This window comes from Callithrix jacchus, chromosome 4 (assembly GCF_049354715.1).
Source record: "Callithrix jacchus isolate 240 chromosome 4, calJac240_pri, whole genome shotgun sequence".
NCBI lineage: Eukaryota > Metazoa > Chordata > Mammalia > Primates > Cebidae > Callithrix > Callithrix jacchus.
This window is the reverse complement of record NC_133505.1, coordinates 56377424-56402780: the sequence shown is the minus strand read 5'-3', so window position 1 is coordinate 56402780 and position 25357 is coordinate 56377424. Positions and strand designations below refer to the sequence as shown.

The 25357-nt window shown below is 35.1% G+C and overlaps 1 protein-coding gene across 10 annotated transcripts in view; it reads left to right on the top strand.

Annotated features, from left to right (window-relative positions):
• PTCHD4 (patched domain containing 4) overlaps positions 1 to 10941 on the top strand; it is a 188113-nt gene extending 177172 nt beyond the window's left edge. For 8 of the 10 annotated variants that reach the window (XM_017971145.4, XM_008994552.5, XM_078370692.1 and 5 more), the window contains one exon: positions 6083 to 10941. In XM_017971145.4, the coding sequence (XP_017826634.2) occupies positions 6083 to 7716 (1634 nt within the window). In that variant the 3' untranslated portion in view covers positions 7717 to 10941. The remainder of the gene's footprint in view (positions 1 to 6082) is intronic. The other 2 variants (XM_078370694.1, XM_078370693.1) reach the window with 1 other exon arrangement.
• The last annotated feature ends 14416 nt before the right edge of the window (positions 10942 to 25357 follow it).

Here is a 25357-nt window from a genome sequence, read left to right as displayed (position 1 = left end):
CTTTAGAAGTCATCTTTAATTGTTGGAGAATGATTACTGGAGGCTCAAATGGAATTATAATCAGTACGAAGTGCTCCCCACCTCACGGAAGACTGATACCAGTTTTGCTTGGTAACAATGTGTTTTTTAATTTAAAACATTTGCATATTCACTCTGACAGACCTGTACTACCATGACCATGAAGAACTTTCGTGATCTTTCTATTTCATATAGCTCAATTGCAAATAGCAGAACTTACCAAATCATTGTTGGCCGGGCGCGGTGGCTCACGCCTGCAATCTCAACACTCTGGGAGGCCGAGGTGGGTGGATCACAAGGTCAAGAGATCGAGACCATCCTGGTCAACATGGTGAAACCCCGTCTCTACTAAAAATTCAAAAAATTAGCTGGGCATGGTGGCGTGTGCCTGTAATCCCAGCTACTCAGGAAGCTGAGGCAGGAGAATTGCCTGAACCCAGGAAGCGGAGGTTGCGGTGAGCCGAGATCGCGCCATTGCACTCCAGCCTGGGTAGCAAGAGCGAAACTCCGTCTCAAAAAAAAAAAAAAAAAAAATGGGAGTATGTTAGCAAGCTGCCATGTATGCTTTCCTTATTGCTATACAATGCTTCCAGTTGTTTTCATTTGGAAAGAGGTCTCCCCATCAGCATCCTGTCAGGCTTGTGGAATATTCAATACACACACACACACAGAGACACACACACACACACACACATTATTTCTATTCATCTCTCTCCTTGAATTTTTCTCCCAGTTTTTCCTTGGTCCAACTTTTTTTCACCCTTAAGAGTTCTCCCTCTTTTATTTCATAAAACTGTGTCAAAGGAAATATTAGTCATCTAATAATGTCCCAGGTGAATAACTTATTATATTATTCTAACACAGTGTGCAAATATATACTAAAGTAACTCAGGGAAATCATGACCAAAGTGTGGAAGTCAGATTTTGGAACATTAAATTAAAAATGTAGTTTGGACAATAGCTTAACCTGCTATACCAGCGAGCTAATCTCTACTAAGGGAACAAAATAATAATTATAAATTTTAAATACACAACTATCTTTTTGTAGTTTACAAGTGTTTGAGCCCCTATTCATGTCATCCCAGCAGCCTAGGCTGTCATTAGCATCATCTTCTGCCTAAACCTTCTGAAGCTTTCCCTGATTCCTTGGAGAGAATCAGCTGCATTTTCATAGTGCACAGCATACAGCCCTACTTAGTGAGAACAAAATCCCTCTTTATATGTTAGCTAAGTGCATGTAAAATGAGTCCAGAACTTGAATGGAGTTGTTCTTAAAACAAGCTGTGGCCTCGGGTGAGAATTGAGGATTTTGGTGGGAAATTGGGACAGATGCAAAGAACAGTCAGGACTGGATACTGGGAAGTAATATAATATAGTTCTGATCATCATTCAGAGGGGCGAGTCACATTTACATTTGATCCATGCATCACCGTCTGAATTGATGGATCACCAGTGTCTTTGGGGTGAACACTGATGTATCAGTTTGAGGTGCATTATTTGAGTTGAATTAAGACTCTGTGAGTAAGGGTGGAACTGCAGGGAATAAGACACTATTAGAAAAAGCTAAAGAGAAAGTTGGGGCTTCTTTCAAGTAAGCAGATGCTCAAAAACAGCTCCAGCCTCAGAATGAAAACCAAAGTGAAAAGTAAGAAACCAAGACAGAAAACACTGCAGAGGCTGGAAAACAGGCTCTCATGGTTGACTGGCCTCCTGGATAGAGCAGCAAGAGTAATTCAAATCCTAATTTTCAGCTGGCTGCAACCCAGTTCTTTGAATTAGTTACATAGGTAGTTACCTATCTGAATAGATGGCTAGATAGATACATAGATAAATATATATATATGTATATATATATATACACATATATGTATATATATATATATATATACATATATGTATATATATATATATATACATACATACATACATACATACATAAGCTTGGAAGATAAAAAAACAAATGACTGGAATAAATGCTTGAAGTTGTTACTAGCAGTTTCCTGTGTAGTGGGATTATGGAATAATTTGTTTCACCACGATTTTTCATCTTCCCCAAATTTTCTATGGAAATGTGTCCTGATTTTAATATCAGAAACAGATAATTAAGTATGTGTGTGTATACTATTTCTTTTCCTTTTGACTAAACCAGTAATTTTCAACTGAGGCCAAATTTGCCCCACAGGCAGCATTTGGCAATGTCTGAAGAGATATTTGGTTGTTACAACTGTGGGCTGTGCAACTGGCATCTAGTGGGTAGCGGAATGGTGCTAAACATCCTCTAATGTTCATGGCAGTCCCAGACAACAAAGAATTATCCAGCCCAAAGTGTCAATAATGCCAAGTTGGGAAACCAGGATTAAGCAAATGAAAGTTTTATTAAATTTTTATCTCTATATATGATTAATTCCATTGATAACAGTTGTTTCAGATTAATATTTTTAAATCTAAAATCCCAATAATATCTAGCATTTTAATATAGACATTCTATATGCATTAGCAAGAGCTTAAAATAAATTATTAAGCTGTTTCACAATGGTATATTTTCTCATTCTATGACAATAGAAGTAATACCTACAAAATGAAAAGTCACTCTGACATGTTCTCTTCTTAATTCATGCTCTTGCTTCTTTATTTTTAGAGAAGTATTGATGACTTTGTTACAAGTGACAATATAATTTTTTAGGTATATGGCCCTATTTTTAAAGCAGTTGCTTAGAAGCTATAATCTTGGTCTCAGAATTACTTAAGTGAAAATCACCTTCTGGACTGACAGTTGTTGAAAAAGATTGTATTTCATGTTTACCTTTATGTCTTATATACTGGTTATCAAAAGTTCTTATATAACAAACTCTAAATAAATATATATTGGGTTGAAGGAAAGTAAATAGTGTGTAGCTCTTCTGGATACAATTGATATTTATATAGGTATAAAGATGTATAATAAATTTTATAATAAGTAATAAAAAGATTCATTTTTGGAACCATCTAGAATCAAGAATTACAGTTCATTTAATTCAATAAGAGGCTAATGGGCACCTTTTGGGCATCTATCACTTTATCAGATGTTCTGCAGGGTATAAAAGTAAGATAAAATGCATTCCCTAGCCTTGAAGAATTTGTAATCTAACCAACAGATAGACCCCATCTTGGAAAAACCATTTAATTCCAGAGCAAAACAGTACATGGTTGAGGGCCGAAATGAATGACTAATTAGTGCAATAAAAATGTAAGGAACTAAAATATATCTACATGACTGGGATCATTACAAATGGATTCAATGCAAAGAGGAGAATTGAAGCAACCCTTAATAGACCAATGAATAGAATTTTAATATGACCAGAATTAGAGGAAATATTTTAAGAGACAAAAAATAACATAAACAAAGCTAAGAAGATAAGACTAATCGGGAACATGCACATAGGGCAGTGAAAGACAATTACCTTGGTTGGAGCAGGCAATAAATTTGAACTGCTAGTAAATGGCCAGATTACTGTGACAGTCAAATGAGTGAATATCAGTAGGAAATTCTGTAAAATATCTAAACATATGAGTGGGGTAAAACATGCTATCTCCAAATAAAGTTTGAAAATTGTATTTTCAGTCTTGACCACATTTAAAGTGATTACATAATCTAATGTGGTTTAGTATCCTCATCCTACACCTACAGACCTTTGTACTACATAAAGCAAAAATCTGGCCTACATAGTGTACCTAATGTTCCACAAAAAATGACCACTATCAAAGACAAGCCAAATTTAGCTGTAGCTCCATATAGCCTTTCCCTTGTGATTGCTAAGGCAGCAGGAGTCCTCATTTCTGAAGAGAGGTGCTCTCGTTAAAGAATTATTTTAATTACCTTAACCTGTATTCTAACATTACATTTTAGTCAAGCGATTAATAGAGCAAGGACTGTATTCTGTCTCTTCAAGGAGTTTTGCAGAAGATAGGAATGAACAATTAACATTGCTAAGAATCATTAGACTAAATTTAATACACATATGTTAAGCTCCCGATAAAATGCAAGAAGGAACAGTTCATTACCTCCAATGAAAAAAAAATGCCTTCTACCTAAATGCAGGTTACATGACCCTTTCTACTTGTTAAGATACACTTATCTTTCCTGATTGGAGAACCGTAAGAGACAGCTTTGAAGAATAAATAGGCTTCATATTTGAGGAAAAAAGAATTCCAATGCCTAGCTTCATTTAGTAACCATTAACAATTAATAGAAACTACTAAGAGGTTGGCCAATGTGTCTTTAAAAGTCAGACATTTGCATCATATATGTTTAAATAAATACTAAAGTCAAATTATCTATGAAGCAAGAATCCTTAGGTCATCATAAAAGAGATTTTGGTAAATGTTAACTCACCTATGAAACGTTGTTGGTTAGGAATGGATTCAGCTGCATGTAACAGCCTTACCTACAATGGCTTAGCCAAATGGAGATTTGGTTTTTTAAAAAGAGAATTTCAAAAGGAGACAGACAAAGACTCTTACTGGTGGCTTCATTATGCCATTTCAAACAAAGTGCCCTCTGGATTTCTAACAAGCATCCTTAGATGACTTTCAGTTATATTGCATTGTCCAGAACTATCACGTGGTTCACCACCTCCAGTTGAAAACTAGGCTAGGAAATAGTATTTTTAAATGTGTATATTGTAGTCTCAAATAAAAGAGAGAAGAATTATATAGGTCAGCTAGCAAAAGCTATCAGCAGTGCAAATTCAGAGCAATTGCAGTAAGACCCCAGCTATCATATCTTTGTTAAAGCACTACTAAGTAAACTGAGTCTGTAACACCTAACTCCAATATCTAAGTGCCACACAAAAGTCCATTTTCCAGGTTTTCATGAACTAGGTCATTTTGACCAGTAAATGACCTTTCAGCTATGTCTTTGTCTAATGGATTTCTTGGAGAAGAGCCCAAGCACAGCTTGTATCCATTCACAGAAAAGATTCCTATGTAGCGTTGCTACGCCAAGGGCAAGAGTGATCTCTGAAGATCTCCACTCACTCAGAAAGCTACCAATTGATATATTGTGTATGGTCATTGACAGGTCCAATTCAGGGAAGTGAAAAAAGGGGAAACTGCAGATATGGCACAATACCTTTGTTTTCCCAGCTGCTTTCTTCTTTTGCTAGTAAGAAAGTCGTAGTATCTTAAGTGCTGTGAAATTCCTCAAAATTGCAGCTCAGTAGCTACCAGAGTCTGGTGCACAGTGGGTGTTCAAGTAATATGTTCTGAATAAGCATTCTGCTTACTTACTCTTATCAAAAGGTACACAAACATTGGTTTAAAATAAGCATTCTTCATTCACTTTAATGAAGCTGTCAAAAGCATTTAGTCAGGATCCATCACACCTGAGTCAAAACTCTATGAGGAGCCCCAAGGAAGTGCTTGCTAAGATTTTTCACCCTGAAGGTCTTGCTCTGGGTCTTTTATGTGACCTGGAAGATTTTTTCTTTTTTGACTCACATCCAGAGTTAATTAATCAAGTCTCTGAAAATTGGTTTCTAAGCCATTTGGCCACCGAGCAGATTATCAACATTATAAAATCAATTTAGAGCCATTTTTAAGTGTTTAACATACTTTTATAATTTCCTAAATCAGCATATAAATCAGCTTGAAATGAAAGTTAGGAACTGTCAGTCAATGATTCAGTTAGCCAAGCACTTGACATGATGTTAAGGGACATTTGAAGGTGCACAAATAACAGCCCCTGCTCTGGACAACTTACTATCCATTTAGGAAGACAATATGTTTACAGGGGGAAAAAATCATGTAATAATGTAATTTTATATTTACAACTTGTCACATTCATAGACTGGACAATAAATGTTTCAATTTTCCCAGAAAATCAACAAATTTGGGCTTTGCTAAAGTGAAACAGGGACAGAATGTATCCTATACGTAAGTCAACTTTTGAGGCCCTGATTGGAGGATCACAGTCCTTTTAACATTAGAGTATAAAATGCTGTTTAGTGTAGATAAACTATAAGGAATTCACCTGAGCCATAGGAGGAAGTAAAAATAATTACTCTTTTCTTTTTTAAAACATTAGGTCATGGAACTAAAGGAGTGTTTGAGCTTCTGTCTGGATGGCGGAGAACCAAAGAGAACTTGCCCTTCAAAGACAGGATAGCAGACGCCTATTCTGATGTGATGGTCACCTACACCATGACCAGCTCCCTGTACTTTATCACGTTTGGCATGGGTGCCAGTCCATTCACAAACATCGAGGCTGTGAAGGTCTTCTGTCAAAACATGTGTGTCTCCATTCTGTTGAACTACTTCTACATTTTCTCCTTCTTTGGCTCCTGTCTGGTCTTTGCTGGCCAACTAGAGCAAAACCGCTACCACAGCATCTTTTGCTGTAAAATCCCTTCTGCAGAATATCTGGATCGTAAACCTGTGTGGTTCCAGACAGTGATGAGTGATGGGCATCAACAGACCTCGCATCATGAGACAAACCCCTATCAGCACCACTTCATTCAGCACTTCCTCCGTGAACATTATAATGAATGGATTACCAACATATATGTGAAGCCCTTTGTCGTCATCCTCTATCTCATTTATGCTTCCTTCTCCTTCATGGGGTGCTTACAGATCAGTGACAGAGCCAACATCATCAATCTACTAGCCAGTGATTCACCAAGCGTTTCCTATGCCACGGTTCAGCAGAAATATTTCAGCAACTATAGCCCTGTAATAGGATTCTATGTATATGAGCCCTTAGAGTACTGGAACAGCAGCGTCCAGGAGGACCTAAGAAGACTCTGTAGTGGATTCACTGCAGTCTCCTGGGTGGAGCAGTACTATCAGTACCTGAAAGTCAGCAACATCAGTGCCAGTAACAAAAGTGACTTCATTAGTGTCCTGCAAAGCTCATTTTTAAAAAAGCCAGAATTCCAGCATTTTCGAAATGATATCATCTTCTCCAAGGCAGGGGATGAAAACAACATCATTGCTTCTCGCTTGTATCTGGTGGCCAGGACTAGCAGAGACAAGCAGAAGGAAGTCATAGAAGTGTTGGAAAAGCTAAGGCCCCTATCCCTCTCAAAGAGCATCCGATTCATCGTGTTCAACCCCTCCTTCGTCTTCATGGACCACTACAGCTTGTCTGTCACAGTGCCTGTTCTGATTGCAGGCTTTGGTGTTCTCCTGGTGTTAATCCTGACTTTTTTCCTAGTGATCCACCCTCTGGGAAACTTCTGGCTAATTCTTAGCGTCACCTCAATTGAGCTGGGCGTTCTGGGCTTAATGACCTTATGGAACGTCGACATGGATTGCATTTCTATCTTGTGCCTTATCTACACCTTGAATTTTGCCATTGACCACTGTGCACCACTGCTTTACACATTTGTACTAGCAACTGAGCACACCCGAACACAATGTATAAAAAGCTCCCTGCAAGAGCATGGGACAGCCATTTTGCAAAATGTTACTTCTTTTCTTATTGGGTTAGTCCCCCTTCTATTTGTGCCTTCGAACCTGACCTTCACACTGTTCAAATGCTTGCTGCTCACCGGGGGTTGCACACTTCTGCACTGTTTTGTAATTTTACCTGTGTTCCTAACGTTTTTCCCCCCTTCCAAAAAGCACCACAAGAAAAAGAAACGTGCCAAGCGAAAGGAAAGAGAGGAAATTGAATGCATAGAAATTCAAGAGAACCCTGATCATGTCACCACAGTCTGAGGGGTATAGACCAATGGATTATTTTTGTTTTCCAGTATTGCACAACGATGCAGGGCAAGTAAAGCTCAGACCTCAGCTGCTTGGGCTGGCCAGGGGTAACAAGGCAAGTCAGACCAAGAATGCATTATTCATGCCATGTCAAGGTGTCTGCTTCTTGGGGGGAAGAGGGAATAAAAAAGAAGGGAAAAGTTCTTTGCAATCTTGTTCTCTGCTAAAAACAAGTTTCTGGATGTAATCTGAGAGTTCTTCCAAGGAATGGACGAATCAATGGAGTGTTAAGATAGCAGGCCAAAAGAACCAACTGCTTTTTAAAAATAAAATGCTTAGGATCAATGGAGAAGCAAGGAAAGGTGTCCTTCAAATAGGGAGAAAGACATAGGAAATGCCAAAATTGCCAAGGCACTTTTCATGTTTGTTTTTGAACAGGTTAGTCAAAGGAAACCTATGCACTTGGGAAGTACATATTTAATACTGTCTAAACCAAAGGACTTCCCAATCCACTTTATGTGTACATATATATGTATATATCCCATATATACATATACTTAGATTTGTCTTTAGTGTACATTGACGTTTATGTGGAGGAAGGTGTCCATTTGCAGATAGGATGGTCTTTCCCTAGAAAGTCAAATCAACCTTAGCCAAATATATAGACTCATTAACAGCCATTCTAAATCAACCCAAGTGTCTCAGCAGTGTCATTCAACTGTGGGATGAGCAAAATAAACAGATATGAGTTCGTTAGATTATGCATATTATGTCATCATCAGTCATCTAGACTTTTGCTTTGGATGACTTAGCAAAAAAAACATAAAATGTATTTGAATTAATTGCTAATGGACAAGGTTTACAGTTTCATATCAGAAATAAAGAGTTGACATGGATTATCATTGGCTTTTACTGTATTTGGAAGGCAGATATGGCTGCTTTCAGTGAGTTCACCCAACCGCAAATGAGCACTTTACAGATTATCCATACAGGTGTCTAAGGGTGCACCAGCATGTGTATGTGAGTTGGGGTATTCCATAGTTATACCATTCGTATTTTAGATAGGGAAATTAACTGCCATGGAATATGGATAATTAACATAGGAGAAAGGAGAGACATAACTAGGGAAACTCGTAGAGTGAAATAGAGTAAAATGGGCCATACCCACTCATCACACGCCATCTACTGGTTCTTAGTGTAAGGAAACTATTCTAATCTTATAAACTCTAGTATATTCCTTGCATTAGTATTTGGAACATAATCCAGGCCATGATCACCATAGTAGTGGTCACTATACCTACTGCAGTATCATTCTGTAGCTTCTTACAATAGCGTTGCTCTTGCTACCTGGAAAGTGCTCCTCAGTTGGCCCACCTCCTAGGGTAATCACAGCTCTCCACAGGTGGCATATTAACTGTAACTGCTGCTGAATTCTTTCTCAAACAAAAGTACTGAGGTAAATGTTTTCCTTAAGTTAAAGTTTAAAACTACTCCCAAGCAGATGGACTGGTTGGGTGCTTACTTGAACTAACGCTGTGCTTCCTGTCACAGAAAATTACGAGAAAATGCCTTTTCCCATGCCAAGCAGTAACATAATTTATTTCCAGGTAGGACAGAATAAATGTCCAGTGATTAAAAAATCTGCTAGTAAGCTCTTTTACCTAGAAGAAAGCTACTGTTTCCCATCAACTTTGTTTCTATATTTTAATCAAATTAATAATATCTAAAATAATGAAACTCCTTGACTCAATTATGCTCAGAAAAAAGATACGAACCATTTCATTCTTGTTATCGTCTCTGGAAATGAAGTTGGTAAACTAATGAAGTTACAAAACAAGTGTACTTAGACATATAGCTTTCCAGAATATAAAAGGGAAAGGGAATAGTCCCTAAAGTGAAAACATTTAAGCAGCATTTTATTTATTAAATGGAGTTTGCTTTGTTTTGCCTTGAGGTAATTGGGTTTCAACAGGAAATGATCCATGTCTTCTCCATTGTGTCAATTTGAGTGCAATATCTATAGATTTCATAACCAGAGGGTTTTTGTTTTTATGTTATTTGTAAAATCATGTCACAAATACCCCTAGTCTTTGGCCTCACGAACTGCTGTGCTAGAATGAACTGGCATTTGGTATGACTAGCCTCCAGACCATGATCTCGTATCTGAAGTAGAAGTTTCTGAGATTTTTGGTTTGGGTTTTGATTTTTGTTTGGGTGAGGGTTTTGTGGTGGGGGTGCAGGGAGGAGAAGAATTCCTCTTACAGATTGCCCATCATTTGTAAAGATTTTTGTTTTTTGGCGTCCCTTGCAAAACATGGGAGATAATTGTTTAGAAAGTTCATTATCTATCACTCCTTTTCTTCCCACTGTGTGCCATGCTCCACTCATTCACCTATTTTTTAAAAGACTGGATATTGCGGTTAGTTTTTTGTTGGTTCCTATAGACCATTCCACATGCAAAGAAGATTGGCAGGCTGATTTAGAGAAAGAATCAAACACACTGGTTGTCAAACGCATGTGAAGGATATGGCATATCCTGCAAAACGACCAGGCAGTGCTAATGTTACGTTTCCATCCAGATAGTCTCTATTTGGATAGGGAGAAACAGTTCTTTTTTTTTTTTTTTTTTTAGTTTATGTCTTCAAGAATCAAAGTGTCTAAGATAAATATGAATTTCTCGTTTGAGTGACTAACTAGAGGGCATTTTGGAAGGAACATTATCTTTTCCAGGACACAGTAGTTCTCTTTAGTGAACTGTAGCAATAATTTACTGAAATGGAATCCTTTGTTCTGGAAGAGTTAATATACCACCTAAAATGCCTTAACTCAGTCCTAGGAAGTAGTTTAATACTAAGAAGAATCTAACAGAGCATCATCTGACCTCCGCACCTCACTGTGAAACAGATGTTTTCAAGAATTCCATTTCCTGAATGCTAAGATATATAAGATATATCCTAAGATAAGAGATCATGATTTGCAGGTCACACCCAATCTCAACCTTTTTTGGCAGCTTCTGTGCCCCTCTCTAGTTTTTCACGTTTGCACTCATTGTTTTGTTTATTTGTAAAGTACTAATGCCGTTTAAGATTAAGAACTTATCTATTGTCAGCAGATGACCAGTCAACTCCTAGAAGAGGAGAAATGTGTGGGAAATATGTCAGCTTTGTGTAATATTTTATTTAATTGAAATAGGTATGCCTCTAAAGTAAGAAGTTTGAAAAAAGCACTCCTTTTCTGTATTTAAACTGGAATGTGGATTTATTTCCTTCCATCAGAATTTAAATTTGGATTAGAGCGTACCATGTGAGCTCCACTCTCTTTGATGTCATAAACTTCAAAAAGGTATTCACCTAATTACAGAAAGAGATCAGCTCAAAGTTAGATTCTTAACTCCTTATGGTTAAAGGTAATCATGTGTTAGACCAGGCTTAATTCTTTTTAATGAAAGTCATGTTTAGATACTTTCCCATGAATTTTTGCAGTGGCTTTGAACCTCTTTGAAGGTTGTGCATAAGTATTCTATGAAAGAACTATTCTCCTCTGTCGTTGTATCATGTTAATGGCTCTTTCCTATTTGATTCCCATTTATTTCCACAGAATTTAGATTTTTTAACCTTGTGAGGTGAGAGGAATAATGCTAACAAGTGAAGTTTTATGATGCTATTATAGTTATTCTTGAATGTTGAATTCAAGAGAGTAAAAGCTTTGTTTATTTTGCAATTATCTACTACACTTTCCATAATAAGCTAATCCTTCTTGGCTTGTGGTTAGAGCTAGGGATTAACTATTGCCATTTGGAATTACATGTATTTTTATAAGTTGACTGTAAATTTCATAATTACAGTCACATATTTTTTATGACCGAATAGTTATGAATGCACGGCACTATGCATGCATCATTATTAATAGTATGTAGATTATTAAAGACACTATTTTCAGAGTTATTGCAACTTTTATTAAAATTCTTACATCATCTATTCATAAATGCCTCATGGCTTTTGGTCCCATGGGCCTAAAGTCCAAGAAAGATCCATCCCAAGGTAAACAATTTAAGAATTGCCTTCCCTGGGTATCAGTAGCAGCCATCTCTTCTAGAATGGCCTTTGGAAAATCCCAGAAGCCAAATCTGGCTTCCAGGCAAAGGGCCTAGCATATTCTGTATTGGTTAGTAAATAAATATACTGTTTTTGTCTTTCTTATGGTGAAGCAGGGAATATAATGCATCGAGAATGGCATTTAGATACTGTCTTTTAGAGATTGGAGAATTCAACGATTTGTTCCACATCCTACCAGAGGAATCTTTCTGTTCAGTCTGGTTTGCTGGTGTCTGAGAATGGTATTGGCAATCTTTGCAAAAAATGAATCTGAAAACTGTTACTTATTTTTAAAAAGCCTCAGAAGCACTTTTCTTCCCTTTAAAAAAAAAAAAAAGGTTTTGGTTTTGCTTTTTCTGGATTACCAAAATTTTGTAACAACTTTATAACATTGACGCAGAATATATTTATAGTTGAATTGGTATGCCCTTGATATCTCCTCATCTTCAATCTCAATATAAAATTGAAAATCATCACTGTGGTGCAGACCTTTACACTAATATTTTTAGGCAATGGTGTGCAGATATATTGTATAGGGAAAAATCAAATTTTTTACTACTTTGCCTGCAAAATAACTGCAATGATATTGACCCAAATGAAAGCAGCAAAATTGTAAGTGAAAGCCACAAAGCCTCATTGCATGAGGTCCATCAGGGTAGGGACTGTGTATGGGTACAGTAGCAGTAAATTACCTTGACTTCTCAACTAAAGGACCAAGGTTCATCCACCATCATATTTTACTTAGGAGCACAAGAGGTGGTGTTCTGTTTCTGAAGTGTTGTGGAGTTAGAGCAGACAACATTTGAAATGAGACTGGAAGATTATTGAGAGATGAGCCCACATCTCAGAAATCAAGATGTCTGTAAGTAGGTGTGATAGAACCAGTGGAATAATACCACATATTCTGTGATTTAGAATACAGCAGAGAGAATCATGTGGTGTCACAAAATTATAGATTGCCAACTGCTAGCAAACTTGATCATAGGCAAATACATCACATTTGAAGACTGTGTTCTCGTTTATCAAATTCATAACCTAATCTTTGCTGTAGGAGGTGCTCCTGAATTTCTAAGCACAAAGGAAGAGCCATGGACTGTTTTGTTAGTAAAAGTGAAAAGCTAGGGAGACTCTGAAAAGCGGCTTTAATTAAGCACCCCGATAGGTATCATTCATTCCCAGAGTGACTCTCATCATTGACTAGATTTTGTGAGTCTTTAACTCACTTTCTCTGATCAGTTTTTTTTCCATACTTAATGAGGACTTCTCTGTTGCTGATAAAGAAGCCACTTACTTTTCTTATGAAATGGAAAACAATTCAAAAGAGCAATATACAGGGTTAAGTATATATTTATGGTATAGCTTGCTAGTCTACAAATCACATTTTATGTCTTCTGCATCTCTAACCATGTCAAAATTAAATGGGCTTATACTTCAAACTGAAAACCTTAAACTTAAACTGAAACCTCTAGAAGGTAGATATTTTTAATGTAATGAAGTGTTTATAAAGAAAACCATCACTGATTTTGCACTATCTTAAATTATAGAAAGCCAGCTCCTACTATTTTTCCCCGCTTGAAAATTTCCCTTAAGAAGGATCTCACAGGTTATGATAATTATGAAGTCTTAAAAATCATAAGAAAACTTAAGGAACAGAGTAGGAATCAACCACTGATGATGTGTCATTCCTGCTGTGTATGACATGATTGTACTTATCTGAGATGAGGTTTTTAGAAGTCATTTGTAACTGGGCTCTGGTTTCCCAACAGCTAATGACAATGTCTGATAGAGGAGCATTACTGTTTGTTTTCTTTCCCTTTGTTGAGACAGTGTGTAGAGTAAGCATGTTACCCACAGGGCTCTGTCAAACGGGAGGGGGGGCGGGGGTGGAAATCTAATGCATTGAAAGATTGCATTGAAGAATTTTCTAGGAATAACTACGAGAGACTCTCATGGAGGAAAGATTAGTGGAGTTTAATAAAAATGTATAACTTTTCAGTGCTATGTAAATTTAACATATTCTTAGTAGAGGCAGTCTACAGTATGTTATGTGGAGCATTTAAATTATCTAATGTAATATGGTTACTAGAATCTCTCCCTGGACACGTTCTATCATTTTATCTGAGGAATTCACTGTTGGTAGCACACCGATAGAGCTGGAAAAAAAAATAACAGGCCCTCATATTTTTGCATCTCCTGGTACAGTCTGCAACATCTATTTCAAGTAGAATAAGGAATTTCGGGCATCTTTTTTCACAAACAAAAAATTGTGCTATGAACTGATAAATTAGACCTCAAACTGGCCAATGCAAAGATTCCAATGTTTTAGTAGAGTTTCAGCACCAACTTTATTATACTTTCTTGTTAATTATGCATATTTTTCAGTAATGGACTGTTTTGCTCTTAACTAGGAAGTCTGTCACAGATTGAAAAGGGCAGAGATCTCTCTAAGCTACCTCATAAGGGTATTTAAAGAAAAAAAATGACACGCAATCTTTGATTAAATGGCAATATATTAAAGCCACAAAGCAATATTATTTATCACCTTTCCTTGATGTTCATTCACTTTATCAAATTAGACAAGGCAAAATGTAAAATGAGCACTCCTCTATGCAGTCCCACATTCTGGTTAACAAAATATTCATTAATATAAAATCTCTCAGGGCAGTTGTCAGTTGTCTCTCTACAGATATCTCAGAGCACAAAAATTGACTCAGAAAGAGAGTAATCTGACTTTAAGTAGAGGCAGTGGCCTACCTAGTAAGATGCACAAATAATCTATGGATAACTTCGGAAAAAATTCCAAGTGCATTTCACTTATCACTTTTCTTGGAGGAAAAAAACTGCTTATGTGTTTGTTTATTTATTTGTTTAATTATTCTAGGCAAATAGAAAGAGACAAAATTACCATTATTTGGCATTTTACTTAAGTTTTCTTTTCCTCTGGAAGGCATTGCTATTATTTTCTGATAAATTCAGGTTTTTAAAACACAGGTCACTTATGGAAACATTAGCATCAATGAAAAGAAAACCCCTAGGAAGAAACAGGCTTCATCCATGAATAGGCAAACTGTAGGAATTCAAGTAAATGTTAAGCATTTTTATTTTTTTTCCTAAAACAAAAACCCCCTTGTTCTTAATCCTAGCTAGACAAAATTTCTAATTTCTACAGCAAAGAAAGATGGCTAAATGTATGAAATTATGAAACTTTGATGTATTAACACTACAAACCTCATGACAAACCACCAATTCCAGGTGTCTTTACCCAAAAGAATATTTTTTCTAAAATGCTCTATTACATATAGGTTCATCACATTCATGAAAACGGCTTCATTTATCATGCCCAAAATACTACAAACAAAGCCATTATAGCTTTCTGCTCTGTAGTGCTGTACCTTGGGCTCCACAACTAAAGCTACCTTACTGAGGAAAGCTTAAAAACGAATTTTGGACAAAAGTGTCAAATCAAAAAAAAATTACCTAAGTTGTATTTCTATCCAAAAAATCTGTGAAATAGAAGACTGTTCTGTGGCCATTTTAGATCTCACCAAGAAGAAAATATTCTAAAAGTACTCATTTCGGATCTTACTAAGAACCAAAACCAAAAGTCCTTCCAAAGTTTCCAATTCACTTGAATTTGGTCCATTATCAAAACTTACCTCTATGTTGATAAGTGAAAAAAATAGTTTGTAAACCAGGTTTTTCTTAACTATAACAGAAACAAATAAAGAACAAGTTATTTCCCATAGATTTGAATGTATAAACATACATTTAATAATTAAATGAATCTCATACCTTGGTCAAGGGAAATTATGTTCCAAATATTTATTTGTTCTGTTTACCATTATTTTCATAGTTTGGACACATTGAAATACAATAATTTTAGTTAAATTGCTCAGAATTGCTCTGCATAAGATATTTATTATCTAGAGCTTAAGGTAAAAATCTTAAGAAAAATAGCAATTAAATCTTAGCTACCTGGAAAACAATGTGATCAACGTTGTATTTACTACAATGCCACTAGGCAAAGTTAAACACAGCATTTCTGGCTATCTCGACTTTTTAGTTTAACAAAAGAAATCTAGTTCCATTCGTTATAATAAGAAATAATTTATATATTAAAATAGTGATAAATTATATGTGTATATATTCTATAGTTCTTAGGGTCATATACGAGGTCTTTTAAAATCACAACCTCAAATGCTGCAAAAGCTAGGTGATTCTTAAATTCACCAGACTTTCCTTCATTTTTTTATTGATATTATTAAATGTCACACGGAATATCATAATATGCAACTTATTCCTCTTACTTCAGTGAGATCTTCAGGTGTGCTACCTTTTCGAGAAAGATTTTTCTAGGCTACGAATTAAACTTCCTAAACAAAGCATCTTATAACATCACAATGTAAAATAACATAATCTATGTTTTTTTAGTCTTTTATTGAATCACATGTTCTATAATGTAAATTTTTATCCTTTAAACCTTTAAGAATACATACATTAAAAGTAATACTGTGATAATATATATCAATTATCTCTACATGGTTAAGATAAAGCATTCTGAAGCAAATACAAAATGTCTTAGCATTCCTGAGAGGTATTGTTATGAATCCTTACATTCACAAGTATCTCTTAAACACGAAAATTACTAAAGTATTACTAAAAGATTTAAATAGCACTTTAAGACCCCTTAATAATTACATTACCTTCAAATCTAAAGCAATTTATTATCAGGTCAAATAAATTCTACCTAAAATTTCTCACTGCATTACATTGCATTATTGTAGTAACATTAGCTGTAAAAATACTTGAACCAACATTTTTCTCACCATATGAGAGCTGCAGATTATGGAGACAATGAATAAGCCAGCTGCTATTCAGTAGTACCCAGGGATTACTCACAAAGCACATTCCTTTGGCTGCACGCTTTACAGCTTCAAGCCTGGGCATAATTGTTCATGGGCTGTCAGCACCACTTCTAAGTCACTAAAGTCAATAATGTTAAATATTTCAGTACCTAAGTCGACTGTATTTTGATGAATAATGTTGTGGCATTATAAATAATGCATAGATAACCAACATTCAAAATATTTAAATTCACCTGATACCAAAAATATACTTAAACAATTTAGTATTTCACAACCCACTTCAAAAGCTTTGTCATTGCAAAGCTTTCCTCATTATTGACATATAATGAGGAGACAAAAGAAGTCTTAGTAATATTTCATTTTATGTAGTTTTCCATATGCTTTCTTAACAACAGGGATGCCTTTATGTCTTTCGTGGAAATGTTTGGACTTATTCAATAGCCATTTTCCTGTCTAATTTTAGTACTGTAATCATTAATTTTATTCTGCTTTTTCCCTTTGTTTAAATATGTTCAACTTTTATCATTCCTAAAGTAACTTTTTCTTAGCGTAATTAAAACATGTTTTCTCTTTTACATAAAAATAAGCATGGCTAGAAAGGAATGAAATACAAATTTAGAAAAATACTATTCATTGTCACTTATATGTGCTTCAAGTTGAAATTCTCCACTGATTTTATTTTTCCAACTGACATGGAAAACTATGCATTCTATGTCTGCTTTGCAGATATTCAATAAATCACTATTCACTGAAGAAAAATATAACTTCTCCAGCTTCTGACTTGTTTGCTCATGACCTAATGAAAAGGAAGTTATTTAATAATCCCCATCTTTGAGAGCCATATTCAGAAGCTTTTGTTGTTATTTTGTTTTATTTTCTAGAATTTTCCTCTGTAGCCAGTTACATAGGAATAAGGCCCCATACAAAGGAAGAATTTCAGGTTTATTGATGATAACTGTCCTTTCCAATAAGTTAAAGTGCTAGAGCCTAGAGCTATGCACATCTTGATAGTAAAACAAAGAGGAATGTGATCTAACATTTAAAAAAAAAGGGTGATTTTTTTTTAAAAAAAAGGTAAGTGAGAAAAATTTTTAAAACAAATCTAAAACTATTAAAGAAGGGACTAAACAACTCAACTAAAACATTTTTGTTTTATTTGGTTTTTGTTTGTTTGTTTAGTTTGGCTTTTTTAAAAAAAATAAACACATTGGAAAGTTTCAGAAAAATCCTACCATATCTAAGTCTCCAAAAGTGTGTTACTCTTTAAAAAGATAGAACTAGAAATTAAGTCCCATTTTAGGATCAAGATTTGCTATGAATGGGTTTCTGAAGTACCCCTAGATTGCTTGGGATTTTATATATTTACTCACCACATATTTAGAAGAACCTACATTAGTCTCTATGCTAGGCTTTGAAGAAAATACCAGTAAACCATTCATAGTTCCTGACTTTGAGGTATGTGTGATCTGTTGAGGAAATCTGCAGCTTGAGTATTCAAGGAAATTAAGGAAAGAATTATGAACAATCCACATTGAAGCCTATAAGATTCTAAAAGATAGAGCGGAGGATGGGCACGAGAGTCTGGGAGAAAACATGAAATATACAAGGGCAGGAAAGCAGGTTGTCCAGGATGAAGGCAATAGCAGATGAGATGATAGGAACCCAGAGGAGACTGGTTACAAACAGGAATAAAAAGGAAGAGCTTATTGTGAGTGGTTTTATAAAGAATTGCCAGGATATGGAGAGTTATCTGGAGCTGAGAGAGGGATCATAAAGAAAAGGTTCTTTTTATGATATATTCTGGGGCTTAAATGCAGTGAATCGATTATAAAATATAAATACACAGTCCCCGTTTTTGTATTTTATCTGTTAAAATCAAGGATCCCAAAACTCAGCAATATCACATAAATTTATAATCTTTCTTGCTTAGAAATGTAGTGGGTGCAGGAGCCAGTTTATCGCATGAGTTTGATTCTCCTGATGATGGAACATCATCCATGTTTTGGCACAAAAGCTGACAGCCAACTGGTCATCTCATATACACCCGGTGTCCCTCAAAGTGCAAGAGTAAGAAACTGTCATGGATTGCTTAGAACCCAAACTCTCCAGAACAAACAGCTCAAACGAATACACTCCAATTAATTATCTCTGTTAATATTATTTTTATTAACAATTCAAATAATACCTGCATAATAGCATAGGTATTATTGTCTCTGCTATATAGATTGTTTCAAGAAAGAAAACACTGTAAACAAGTACTATGTCCCTAAGGTACAATACATCATCTTTTCATCATAAATCAGTATGAAAGGTGCATATATAGAGAAGTTCAACTGCAAACTATAAGTGATGATAAATAACTGCATAGATTTTCTCCCCTGCCTATCCTTTTCTAAATGCAAATTAATTATAAGACAATGCGTTTGTTAAATTGCCTACAACTATTTTTTAAATTCACTTCCTTATGATTCACTTAAGCTTTCTTTGAAGATCACATAAGGTACATATGCACATAGTTTTTAAGCACAAACCTAGCTGATGTATGCATTACCTTGTCCTTTTTTATAAAGTTTTAATTATAATAAGTGGGGCTCCCCAAAATCAGCAACCAGATTATAAGGATATTTGGAGGAATATATTTTAATCTTTAAACCTGAAATAAGCACTTCCTATTTATGCTATTTAGAGTTGTAGATAAGGTTGGAATTGGCCTGGGGAGGCCCCATTTTGTGACTGGTTCATGAGGAAGACATCTCTTCACAAAGTAGAATGGAGATAAATCCACCAACCAGGTGGCCATAGGAGACCATGGTCTCCTATGAGATATTTTGGATAATCCCAGGAGTAACAAAGCTAGTGGCTCCTGAAATTTGCTGTACTTTAGAATGACCTAGAGAATATTTAAAGTCTCAATGCCCAGACTTCATGCTCACTACTTAAATCAGTATATCTTGTAGTTAAACTCAGCCTCAGTATTTCGGGGAACTCCCCTAGTGATGCCAATATGTAGCTAAATTCAAAAAACCGTGGCTTAGACAACAGAGTCAACACATTTAATCCAATAAATACTGATAAGAGTCTTTTATTAAGTGAAGTTTTTAGCAAGTCAGAAGCAGAAGCATCTATGGCATCTATAACTAAAATATAGGCCAGAACTTGTACAGAGTCCAAAAGGGGGTATCCAGCGGGTAGAGAGATGATTTCTAGTAGAGCCAAACCTAGTAAGAGTGCATTGCGTTAAAATAGCACTTAAGATGTGGTAAGATTATTGGCCTGAGCACCCCATGTGACATGATGAGCCTGAGCAAAGCCCATAAAGAAACAAAAGCACAGAATATGTTCCTGGTTCAACGACCTCAATTTAGCTTGAGTGTACATTTCCAGTACAGGAGTTGAATTTGTACAACCAGAAATTTTGATGTAAGAACCTGCAAGCATTATGCTGAAGAATTTGTATTTGATTTAATGTACTCAAATTACTTTTATCATTATGATTATCATTAGATTCAAGATCTAGATACAAGTATTAATCTTCAATGTTCTAAGCGTAGGTTAGACTGGAGATGAGAGACCTAGACCAAAGAATTAAGTTAGGAGGTTCTTGTGGTCATTACCAGTGAAGGTAATATTGGCCTGAAATAGAGTTGTGGCACTGAATGTAAAAAGGAAGAAATAAATACAATTCACAAAACATATCTGTAACATGACCTGAACACCTAAGAACTTTGAGTGTCTGAAACACAAGAATATGGTACCCTATAACTGAATATTCACATTAGTAAATTTAATATGGTATTACAGTAACCAGTTATGAATCTTTGTGTGATCTACTTACTATAATACTCTAATTTATAGTTTAATCATCACATTCTGTGTTTTTGACATGCAACATAATCCATTTTTATAGCATTTATAGAGCTTTACCACGAATTTTTGGGAAATCACTTTATCTTTACAGAATGGCTGATTTGATTCTCTGGAAATCTAACTTGGGAAAAAATTGGTTGAATTGGTTCACCATATTGTATCATTTAAATGCAGTAAATAGAAGATGAGTCAAATAGGAAGAAACAAATATCTTAGGAACATAAATAGGTACATCCAATCTTTTGTACTTTTCTCCATGTAAGATTGTTGGCTACTCAGGTATATATAACTCTTACTTATAGGCATGTATTACAGCTAGAGACGCTACAATGGTATCTAGATTAATCTACATATATAAACATCAATTTAATTAGAAAATAATTATTCAGATTTATTTGCATTTCAGGGAATTTAGCAATTCAGGTGATTTATGCTTAGAAACAAAATCACTGTTTCTCCCACAATTAGAGAACTGATCTTCAGACATCTTCTACAAAAGTTTTGTATAAGGCACATACTTTTATTCTACCATAAAGATGTAGTATCGCAGTGTTTACATCAGCACTGGGCAATGATGGATATATATGTCAAATGTAATTTTTGCAACATATCCTTACACATAGTTGCATATTCATTGGATGGACTGTCTCTAATTCAATACTTTTCCTACAGAATAATTGTCCTGTAAAATATTTCACACGTCCATGTTTTTTAACATTAGCATTAAAATCACTAGTGAAAATAATCCATATGAACTCTTTGTATTCTTCTACAGTCACAGAACTGAATTTGAGAATGAGGAAGCAGATAACAACTTGAGAAAATGTAAAGAGTTGTAACTTGGAGCCACAATGCCAGGCAATGGGGTCACACAGCAGCTTGATCATCCACATAGCTTTACACAATGGCCTTTGGGTCATGACTTTCACCAGGTAGCTTACTCAAAAAAAGAAAAATTAATTCTCTATTAACTTCTTTATTCACCAAATCTTTTGCTCAAGAAGAATTTTAAACACTTTCTATGTGCCAGGCATATAGAGAATAAATGCAAAGAGAAATCAAGGGCAGTCACTACCCATCAAGAATTTAAGAAAAGCAAACTAGTAGATGAGATATATATATATATATATATATCATCTACACACACACACACATACACACACACACACCATTAGAGACACAGAAAACCTTCAAAAAATCATATACATATATATATCTCTCTCTCTCAAAATAATGGGTGTCATTTATGGTGCAGTGATCTTCACACTTGAGCATGTATCAAACTTACCTACAGGGCTTCTCAAAGCACAGCCTGCATGACCCCATCTCCAGAGTTTCTGATTCAGTAGATCTGGAGGGAGTCCTAAAACTTTACATTTCTAACAAGTTTCCAGGTGATGCTAATGCTACTAGTCTGAGGAAACACACTTACACTTTGAAAATCTCTAAAATTCAAGTTTGTGAATAGCAGCTGGCGTTCTGAGAGTAGCTGGATTAAATCTGTCCAGGGAAGAAGGTGAGGACAAAGGTCAATTTCTCACTAGGCCTGAAAGGCTGCATAGTCGATGTGCAAAGACATTCCAGGTTGAAGAAAAGAAATTACCTGAATTAAGGCCATACCTGACAAGTCCACCTGTTGGTAGGAATCACATGGAAGAATTTTTAAACTCTTGAAGGGATGACCTTAGTAATCTACATTTGTAATAAGTTGCTCTAGACAGTCTTTTCATGAAGAAAATTTAGGACACATGGAACTGAAGCATGGAGTATAAAAGAATGTATCATTTTCAGAGAAGCCCTGGTATAGAGTGGTTTAACTAGAACCACTGTATACTAGAACTAGTAGTCTATACTAGAACTAGATTTATATAGGACATGAGTTAAGTTTATATTTCTGATAATCGGCAAATGAAATTTTTAGTACAAGTATGTTTCATGCAATATTTGGAGTCTACCATACTAAAAATACTTGTTTCTCTGAAATTCAAATTTAACTGAGCATCTTGCATTTTTGCTTGCTAAATCTCACAACCCTTAGAATGTAGAATATGTGTCAGGTGGAGAAAAGAACCAGAAATAATGAGGCTGAAACAATATTATATTATTAAGCCAAATAATAGTAAAGTACTATTTTTCATGTGGGATATGCAAATGTAGCACATAGCTAATGAGGCTTAGATATCTGAGCCTATTGCTTACATACGTCTTTTGAAGGCCTTAGGGACAGTCCTTAACAGTATGTTCACATCTTATGTTTATATAAAATTTTTAAATGTATGATATTTTTGTATTCTTTTCCTTAAAAAGGGACTCCAAAAATGTATTCACTTCAGGCTAAAGAAAATTTTGATCTGCCCCTGCATGTGGGACCATCATACGTATCAAATGGATCACAAAAATGGTATTGATAAATACCAACTCTTAAGTAGAAAGCTAAGTGCAATGAATGCCCAGAGAATTTGAAGATCTTTTTGATCATATATCATCAAAAACTGCTACTTGAAGTTTAAATAGCTTCAACACTGGCAAAATGAAGCCTATTCTTTGAATTACCCTCAGTGTGTGAAATTAATGTCCCAGGGGCACAGAGAGAATATTTCATTTCCCAGATATAATTGACCATGGGACATTATATTCATAGGGTATCTTGAAGAACTAGTGTTCCAAGGAGAAACATTGATAATGTCGTGTTAGAGAAGCCTATCTGTGTTACCGAAGGGCAGATAAGTATTACAATTCCAAAGGAAACAGTATTAATGGGCCTGTGTGGAAATCAGTTCTTATTTTCTAAATAATATTGCTGATTTCTAGCTAATCGAGTAATGTATAACCTAATAGAAGACTAGAATACTTAAAGAAAAATGACTCATCAGCATGGATTTCATTTAAAATAATACAGAACTAATTTTTCCCTTTGGTCCCAGTAGAAATTCAGGTAAAGAGAAGTAAGTAAATGGAAACCAAGTTAAACCAGACCAAAAATAGTAAAATATGAAGAAAAAAATGCCAAATGACCAGGAAGCCAAATGAATAAACAGATTGATGTTTTATTTTTCATTATCTTGAAAAATTATATAAATTCTAGAATAACAGAAAAATTCTGGTCTTAAATAAAAGACTCAAAGAATGTAATTTCTTGGAGAACTTTAAGGAAGGGAAAAGGGGGAAATCAGCCTACAGAAAAAGTTTAGTATGTCTTGAAAATGGCTGCAAGCAGATCTTTGGTCCCAGCACCACAGCTATTAAACTATGATATACACCAGACCCAAGATATTTTTTTAAATGCCATAATGTAACAAAAGTAATGACTGGCAAAACCAATAATTCATTTAAAAATCCAGACCTCCAAAAGGCCAACTTGGTCACACCTATACAATAAAGAAGTGTTGAAACTCCAATCAGAGTTATACACAATATACATGTCAAATATCTCTTACCAAATGTTCCCATAGATTTTCTTTATGTATTAAATTCAAATGTGTAGAGTACTTGGTTATGTTCAATAACAGGAAGTCACAGCTAAAAGTTGACAAAGAATAATTGATTGGAAGAACTTTTTCAACAACAGGAAATATGGGGAGTTACCTAGGAAATAGAAAAATAAAACGACATGATGAACTAGCCATATCATTCATTCACTCATCCATCCAACAAACATGGATTAAGAACCTATAATGTGCCGAGTGATGTACAAAGCCATGTGAGAGGGACAAAAAAATTCAAATTGTTCAGCAGAATATCTTAATGTCTCATGAAAAGAAGAAAGTAACTATTTGCTTTCACTGAAATATATGTTATGAGGCACTGGCAAAACTAGAGTTATTATTTGCCTGCTATTGATTAAACTGCTATTGATCTAAAAAAAATTATTCAAAATTATTAGTTAACATTTGGTTTCCATAATCAATAGAAGTTGCTATACTAACTTTTTTGTTTGTTGGACACAAGTGTCAGTGAGTAGTAGATGTGTTTTGGGCAAAATGGTAAGGTAGGAAGGCAAGGATGCCTAATGATGGGTTAGCATATTAGCAACACAGAAGATACAGCCTTGAGGGTATAAATCTTTTTGTATGAAAGTAATACACTTAAACAAAGTAGTGAATGTAAGTGTAAACAGGTTGCCAAACTCAGAATTTTACCCAAGGAAATAAATACTAGTAAGTAGAACAGTCAGGCAAGAATTGAGACACACATAAAAGAAAAAAGAAAAAATAGTTTTATGAAAGAACATCAGCAAAGAGTGTTCATGAGTCATTTTCTACTCTGTTTCCACCTCTTCTATTTAGCATTGCAATGACTAAGACATTTAGAAGAATGGCCCATAACTAACTAGTTTGGGTAAAAAGAAGAATTTTTCTACAGATGGAGAAAAACAATCTTGTTCCTTCTTCACACAAAGTTCCAACATGTTTGAAATTTAGCACTGGAGAGATTGGGAGAGCTTGATAATTAGACTGAGCTTGAAACGTTCCACTAAAAGAATGATTTGAGAGACATCCGGGAGTACCTTCTTTTCTTCTTCATTTAACCTCAGCATGGACCACATCAACTTGATCTCTTAGTTGGACTATACTACCTTAGATAGAGAACTGTTTTCAAAAAGTATGTAAAATTATTTCAAGTCTAAAGATCATGAAGAATTTCTCTCAGGATAAATAATAATTTTTATGAAAGTATTGTATTGTCAGTTCATTTGCAACCAAATTAGCTTGCTTAAGTAGATAAATCCCAAGCAATGGGTGAAATAAACTAGTAGACCAGTGGGTTTTTAACCCTCTAGCTATGTCTCTCAAATGTTTCTAATCTCTGCTCCACTAATAGCCCTGA